The 8,409-nt window shown below is 41.1% G+C and overlaps 1 protein-coding gene and 1 pseudogene across 1 annotated transcript in view; both read right to left on the bottom strand.

The window, feature by feature from the left end:
* Nucleotides 1-3,785, bottom strand: LOC119418128 (annotated as a pseudogene).
* A 3,282-nt stretch (nt 3,786-7,067) lies between these two features.
* The window catches only part of cenpw (centromere protein W), a 7,027-nt gene continuing 5,685 nt past the window's right edge, over nt 7,068-8,409 (bottom strand). The window contains exon 3 of the mRNA XM_037685380.1: nt 7,068-7,189. Within this exon, the coding sequence (XP_037541308.1) occupies nt 7,163-7,189 (27 nt within the window). The 3' untranslated portion in view covers nt 7,068-7,162. The remainder of the gene's footprint in view (nt 7,190-8,409) is intronic.

The following is an 8,409-nucleotide window of genomic DNA, read 5'->3' as shown; positions in this document are numbered from 1 at the left end:
TTACAATCTGTACAAATACTGAAGTCTTCTGTCCAAAAGCTCCCACTTTGGTTGAAGAAACACTGACATAAGTGGGAGAAATGTAAAGTAGATGATCACTCTTAGAGGACAGACTTAAAATAAACATGTAAAAATACAAATTTCAAAAGCATTTACATTATAAACAAACAGAATTACAAAGTTATTGTTATTGTTATTATTACGGTCACCTTTATTAAACCAGGCAAATCCCATTGAGATCACAGATCTCTTTTGCAAGGGAGGTCATGTTTTTGTTCTGTGGGAGGGAACCAGAGTACCCGGAAAAAACCCACGCAAGCATGAGAAGAACATGCAAACTCCACACAGAAAGACCCCAGGTCCAACAGGGGATGGAACCCAGAACCTTCTTGCTGTGAGGCAACAGTGCTAACCACTGAGCCGTCGTGCTGCCTAGTTATGGACCGGAAATGTTTCAAGCAAAATGAGATTTGTACTGCTGATCACTTTTTACTTTCCAAAAAACTTTTGCCAATATACATCGGTTTGGACGTCAACAGCAGATTTTAGAAGGTTAGCGTAGAAAAAACAACACAGTATTCTGAAACTTGAGTAGAAATAAGATATATTATTTTTCACTGCGATGTGTTAAAACCTGCGCTAGAGCCCTCTAAATGATGCAGTGAGAAATAACCTGAACAGAAAGGATTTTATTTCACAAAACATGTCAGCAATGCTAACAGTGGAGGTTCAGATAAGGCCAAACGTTGCAGCAAAAATAACTCTTGTGAAACACCCATCTTACTCAGATTGGACTGACTGCACTGGAAAATCTGATATTTCAGCTGCATACCTCTTCTCATATTGGAAAGGTTTGCAAACTTTTTCAGCTTTTTCTAATGTAAACACAAACGGGATCTTACGTCGGGTTAATTGTTGTAACAATGTGCCTTGTCAATAAATCTTATCCCGCTGGAAAGCCCGTTTATTTCCTTTAGACGTCGTCACATTTGTGAGGAAGATCCATTTGTGGGTTGAGCAGCAGAGTATGTGGGTTGCACCCATAAAAGAACTTGCCAAATCTTCTCTGCAATATATTTTTTTTCCAGCTTATGACAACCAATTTATTCGTCTTTTTTTAATGTCACACTTCCTGCTCTCTGACAGGTCTGGACAGGGGTCACCAAAGATATGTGGGGAGAGGAGGACTTGTCTGGTGCGGGTTTCCTCTCCCCTCCTGTGGACAGACTTGCCCCTTTTCCGAACACAAGGACCCCGACTTGTCCATTCTCCAACCTGACAGTGAACTTGAAAACCCGTATAACAGTGAGAGAAAAGCACTTGTTGAAATGGAGGAATAAAAATCAGAGAAATGGGGGTTTTTCTCACTTTGGGGGACGCACTTCATTAGTGGTTCGTAAGGCTCATAGCCTTTAGGACAGGTGTGGTGGCACTGGTCGTGGAGGTGGTACATGTTTGCCCTACACCTCGTGCACACGCTCCTCCTCGTGCACAGCTCACAGCCTGCAGGACACTCTGGCACAGACACAAAGAAAAATGGAAGATGACGTAAAAGCTTTCAAGCCGCGCTGCGTGACTTCTGGGGAACGGTCTCTTACCGATGCATTCTCGCAGAGCTGCGTTCGCCGCCAGCCCATCTGGACAGCTGTGCTCACATTTCCCTCGGAACAGGAAGTGGCCCTGATGACAGCGAGTGCAGAAATTTTCACTGAAGCAGGAAGCGCAGTCTGTATTGCACTCTGCAGGTTAATAGAAATGAAGAGTGACCACAACATGAAGTCCGTAACACTGCCCATTGTTTCAGCACTGAACACTGAAAACTCAACAACTGCAGGTTCATGCAACAAAAACATACAACTGTGATCAATGTTTCCATGCACCAACATGTCTGCCACGGTAAACTTGAACTTAGCTATAGTAGTCCCTCGATACTTTGCGGTTTGACTTTCGCGGACTCACTCTTTTGTGGGTTTTCTACTTAAGATTGTACAAAAAAATAAAGAATGGCTGACTCAGGTATAAGACAAACCCCTCCCACAACCCCTCCTTTCTCTTTCCGAGGCTGTCTGTCACAGCAGAGAAAGAGAAAGGAGGGGGTGGGGTCTATCTTTTGTCATCGTGTCCTAGAGACACACAACAGGCGGGAGCGCAACAGACAGCCTCGGAAAAAGAAATGGTGGTGGTGGTGGTGGGGGGGGGGGTGTTCCGTCTTATACCTGAGTGAGCGGGCATGGATTGTTTATTTAAAATAATCAAGCGAAACCTGAACCGAACCTTTAGAAACGAGAGCAGGAACAAGAATGCTGGACGCTTCAGGCACGAGGCAATCAGACAAACTGGCAGAGACTGGGGAGCAGGAGGGAGACTGGGAGTGACACAGGTGATGAGCATGAGTGTGATTGTGATGGAGAAGTGGGCGTGGCAGAGATCATGACACGCTGTGCTCTTTTAGAGTGTTTAGAACATTGAAAGAGTGTGGGCAGGGTTTATAAAGCTATAAAATATAAATATTAAAATAAATCTATCTTTACTTTGCAAATGTTCACCTATCGCTGGGGTGTCTAGAACATATGCCCTGCCATAAGCGAGGAATTACTGTATAGAGAATTTTCCTCGTGGCTCATTGGGACTAACCAGTTTAAATAAAGGTTGAATGAAAAAAAATATAGAGAATTTAAACTACATACACACAAACCTAATCAGAAGCTGTTGGAACCAGTTTCACTTTAGACAGTCTTATCATGTTTTACACGTCTGGCTGAGATAATGGTTTTAAGAAAGTAGTCCATGTTCCAAAATCAACGCCTGGAAACCCAACCAGCGTCTGAAGCTGATCACATTTAAACTAAAGGTGTAAGGAAAAATGTTTGAACATAATGACTAGAGGCTCCCTGGACCTGAGAGCTCCATCATGTGTTTTAGATGTTTGTCTGACTGAAATGTGTGGGCCAGACCAAAGTTCTGTCAATTACATTTTACACAACTTTGTAAGGGAAACAACAGAACGTGAAGGAACTGCACACACCTGTTTGGCTCAGTTGGTTCAGACACCTCAAACCAAATTAAACATGTGCACCAAAATCATGTTTGTTTGTTTTTTGGCAATTATGTTTTTTTAAATAAATCTTTTTCTCAAAAAGAACAGCTGAAAAACAATTGAAAACTGCAACGACACTCAACGACAACAAAACCCAACGCTCCTGCACGCGTTCGCTGGTACGTACTGGTGCAGGTGCTGATTTGTGGCGAGCGCGTGCCGTAGTGACCTCGAGGACAGGACGAAAGACACGTCCCCCTCTGCCGCATCCCGTCCAGCTCCAGGTGGAAGAAGAACCGAGGTTTACAAGACAGACAGCCGTTCAGTGCAGAGCACGTTGCACATCCTGCCTGGCAGTCGCTGCTCACTGAAGAACTACCTGCAGCAAAGAGGGAACACATTTTCAAACATGCATTTGTGCAAATATCTGCTTCTAAATAAAACTACTGTCATGCTTATACCATGCAAATGTTGGTGTTACAAACCGTGACCTCAGCTTTAAAACTCCCAATGTGCAAGAGGGTAAATCCATTGGAAATCTATGACCACATTGTTCCCTGCAAGCTGAACTGTACACTTATTGTCTCCATATGTAGTCTCTGTCTACTCTGTCTTCAGCAGGAAAGATAAATCACAAGTCCCGGAGGACTGGATGATACTTACGTTTCCATCTCGGAACATTCGTGCCCTCTTGGCCTTTTGAAAGATTCATTAGGTGCAGAATCCAAATCAAGGACGATATTCGCATTTTCCTTCACATTCAGAGCATTCACACCCCGAATCCCATAAGACGCATGTCAGAGTTGTGGCGGTGCTCTGCAGTAGGTATTCAGACGTACTCGTACAGAGAATCCAGCGGAGAAGAGCAAAGATGTTTTCTGGAGGAAAAATCCCTCGAGCTTTCCATGAGATCACTTGAGTTGCCAGAATGCCATGAAGAATGCAAACAGAGGAGAAACATCATACGGTAGTCGCAGCCCCGATCTAATCCAAAGTTTGGGTAAGCTCTCTTTTCTGCACATGTTCACACTCCCACCCTCCTTCGTCCTAAACCCTCCTTCTGAGCCATTATTACACCGACAGGGTCTCTTCCTCTGCAGCAGAATAACATCAATGTGGATTTTTTTCTAATGATGAATCATCCCATTGTAAATATTTATCCTCATTTGTCCCAATTCAGTTCCAATAATTCAGTTCATTTTTTTTAGATTTGGGGTTCCTTTCCACCTAAAACCCTGGAAGTTGAACACAAAATAACCACATAATACAGAATTAAAGGTGATAAAGTTTAATAAAAGCAGTGTTTGCTGCCACTAATCTTTTTAAATTGGAGTTGTTTTATTATAGCAGCAAAACACTTTAGTCCAAGTCCTGCTGGGCAGTGATGTTTAAATAATTAAAATGACCTAAAAAAAAAGACGGTCTTTCTACCATTGCAGTTTATTTTGAAACAATGGTTTGTGGGTGTGCTTGTTATTACTGACAGTTTCAGGGCTTCCACTGTTAAATAATTTAAGTAAAGTTAAATAATTACCAGATTTGAAAAGTGTTTCTACTTAAAATGCTCGTCCATTAGCTCGTAAATCCAGTCTTGATTAAACCATCACTCAACAGAGCTGTTCAGACATCTACAACAGGTAGGATACTTATTGTTAACGTTTCCACAAAACCACGCTTTAAATGATCTGAGTTCTATTGTTATGGTGGGAGTACTATAAATGCACGATCGCACTTAGGATTCCTAACAAAAAATATTTTCATTTAAATCTTCCTGCTTCTCTAACATCAACCATGAGTTCAGGCTCCTGAAGCTAGCTGAGAATTACCGGTAAATGCCTAAAAAACAGTCGGAAAAAAGGTACACAACAGGTTTGAGACACGTCTGGAAAGCTTTTTTAAAAACGCTATAGTAATGGCTGCTGAATTAAATGACCAAAAAAGGCAAATAAACCTTTAAAATAAATGTCAAGATCCTGATGAGACTTGTTTCAAAGGTAAATCTGTTTCCAAAAACAGTCTTTTTTAATCCAATTAAAATGAAAAATTTAAGCATTTTAAAGCACTTAACTCCAAACGTTTGTCTCATTATATAAAAGTGAATAAAAAACCGAGTGTCCCTTTTATACTTCCACCTTTATTTTCAATGTTCAAGTTGTTCAGGACACGAGCGAGCACAGCGTGTTTTCTCTTCATATTTGGGTTCACGAAATTAAAAACAAAAACTACCGGATGATTTGACTACCTTCAGACGAGAAATCAAAATTGGAGAATATGGGTCAGAAAGAACTCGCAATTCCCACAAAAAAAAAAAAAAAAAAAAAAAAAACCCCGCTGGCAGACAGTGAAGACTTCTGTCCTCCAGGTTTGTTGTTTGGTGCGTTATCAGATGTTTTAGGAACTCGCTGCTTCAGTTCCCTCAAACAAACCTGAACTGTCGTCACACAGAGGATTTTTTTTTGTGTGTGTGTTTGGTCTCAAATCTTTTCTAAACCTGCCATTTTAGGATTTTTTTTTGTCCACCCTATAAGGTCAAATGTAATAAAGCATGTTTATTTCGGTGTTGCTCCTGGACTGATGATGCTGGAGAGTGTGAGAACAGCGAGACATAAAAGCACATTTTACATCCTTCACAGCTCGTTCTTGGTTGTGAAGCAGAGATGTTAGCTTCTCTGGAAGAATCAGCATGAGATTGAACTCCGGAGCTGATTTATCTCAGAGAACCTGATTTAAGAGGATGCACACAGACAGAGGAGCTGGACCAGGCCTCGTGCTTTAATCTCCAAGTGGAAGAACCTGCATACATCCAACAGGCAACACGCTGACTGGGGAGTCTCAAATCCCTCAAGAACAAGAGCAAACCTTGACTGAAGGACAATAAAACAACACTGAAGTGGAGCCTGGAGGTGTCCAGCTGCTGCAGAGTAACATCATCCATCACCCCGCGGGCAGTACATTTGCAGACGGTGCCTTCAAAGCCCAGAAAGAGGGTGAAAATGTTCAGCTCCACTGCTGGTGATGCCTTACACCTTGCAGCAACAGGAAGGAGATAAAGAGAGGTGAGATAGTTTGGAGAACACACACAGATGTGTTATCAGATATTTGGAGGCGGTTTAAAAAAATAAAACGATGTGAATCACAGGAAGATGAGAGGTGGCTCCACGAAGCCCCCGCTCCTAAATCTGACAGGGAACATAAACATGACACGGCGATGCTCGTCGGGGTGCCAGATCAGATTCTGCAAGAAAATAACCCCGAGAGGTTGAGGAATGTCAAGAGCCTCCGAGGAAAAAAAAAAAAAAGATGAGAAAAGACAAAAATGGACAAGAAAGCTGAGCGTTTCAGAGCCGAGTACAAAATAAGTTTTACTTCAGGACCAATATGAACCATATGGACCCGAGCGTCAGAACAAGTTTTCTCTCAGATGCGAACACAACTGAACTGTCTGCTTGAAGCTCGGTCGTTTCCTCTAATGTCCAACTCTCCACAGGTTTACAATGATTCAGCAGAACGTGTCAAACCAGAGAGTGCTTCATGTCTGGCACCAGGCTCAGGTGAAGCACAGGACAGTGTTTAATTACAGCACAAACAATTTAAAAAACTTCATTCTTTCAGGGAAGATATCTGGTGAAGAAGCGTGTGGTGAAAAGGAATTAGCGGGATATCATCTCAGAGTGAAGATAATCTGTGTGGCGTGACGAAGAGGAGGAATTCGAAGAGGCCGTGAAGCGTGCAGCTGAAGACAGAAAGCAGATCGGAGCGCGAGCCGAGATGCCAGAGTCCCATCCACAAACACAAATCTGATTCAGGCCCTGAACTCTTCAGCTTCAGAAATATTAAGATTTTTACTCAATTTTTTTTGTTGTATTTTTAAGTTTGTACAATATAACTTGGGAAGCAGTAATGTCTGTTGAGTGAATTTATTTTAACATTTAGGCTGCGAGGCAGAAAAGCTCAAGATTCAAGCCTGTGTGACATTTTCAAAGATTTAATAGGAAACAAAATAAAAAATTAAATCAAACAGGTACAGACTGTGGGCGTGCAGGAAAGAGAACAAAAACTATTTCAAATGTAAATGTCCAAACAGCAGCAGGAACAGAGGAACTGGCATGGTGCTCTTCGTCGTCTTCATCCTCGTGACTTTTTTAATATTTTCTACAAAAACAGAAAAACAACAAAAAATACTTTTATAGCTGATGTGAAGTTCAAACTAAAACAAGGAATAACAGATAAAAAAGAACATTTCAGAACTTTTACTGTTAACAAGTATTCAAAATTAAAACAAGTAAACATTTGAATTTCAATTGAGGAAAAACTCTCAATTAAACGATTTGACACTTTTTAAAAACAAGTAGTTAAATAAAATATTTTATTAAGTCACAAAAAAACCTAAAAGGTGTTCACTTTTCATTCTCAACAGATTATTAAATTATATGTATAGTAGAGTTTTATGAAGTTAGGACAACACTCTTAAAAAGTGTTTAAATATTCAACTGATTAAAACCACCAAGAAAAAAAATCTGAAACAACAAGAGAAACTGCTGCTCCTGCAAAAACACACGACTGCTGAAATTCACTGAAGAAGCTGAAACTTAATGATTGAAAAAAGCAGAACATTAGCTAAAAGCTAAAAACAACACTAATTAAAAGTAGCTAAATGTAAAAAAAAAAACTGGCTAACAAAATGCTAGCTGAAACCTAAATGTAACAAAAGGCTAGCAAAAAGTTTAATATAAAAGGCTAGCTGAAAGATAAAAGAACCAAAGGGCTAGCTAAAATTTTAATATAAAAGGCTAGCTAAAAGATAAAAGAAACAAAGGGCTAGCAAAAAGTTTAATATAAAAGGCTAGCTGAGAGATAAAAGAACCAAAGGGCTAAAAAAGTTAAATCTGGTCCTTTGGACATTCAAAAAAAATATCCAGTCCCTCGGCACAAACAGAGTAATGTTGTGTATGCTGTTCAGTGTCAGGAGGGCTGTGATCAGTCTTACATCGGGGAAACTAAACAGGCACTGGCCAAAAGGATGGCCCAGCACAGAAGATCAACATCATCAGGCCAGGACTCTGCGGTCTACACTCATCTCCAGGCCAGCGGTCACTCTTTCAAGGATGAAGATGTTCACATCCTGGACAGAGAGGAACGATGGTTTGAGAGGAGTAAAGGAGGCCATCTTTGTGAAAAGAAACCGTCCATCGTTAAACAGGGGTGGAGGCCTCCGGGTTCAACTGTCCCCCTCTTACAATGCTGTGATTGCTAGTATCACTCAGCCCTCTGTGAACAGTAAACAGCCATCAGTGTGCTAATGATCCATTGTTAGGCTGATGGTCCTTCTTGAGCATGTGATCAGCTGGTTTTGGTTGTCAGCAGCAAAACTG

This window comes from Nematolebias whitei, chromosome 12 (assembly GCF_014905685.2).
Source record: "Nematolebias whitei isolate Nwh7 chromosome 12, NemWhi1, whole genome shotgun sequence".
NCBI classification, from domain to species: domain Eukaryota; kingdom Metazoa; phylum Chordata; class Actinopteri; order Cyprinodontiformes; family Rivulidae; genus Nematolebias; species Nematolebias whitei.
This window is presented reverse-complemented; position numbering and strand designations above follow the sequence as displayed.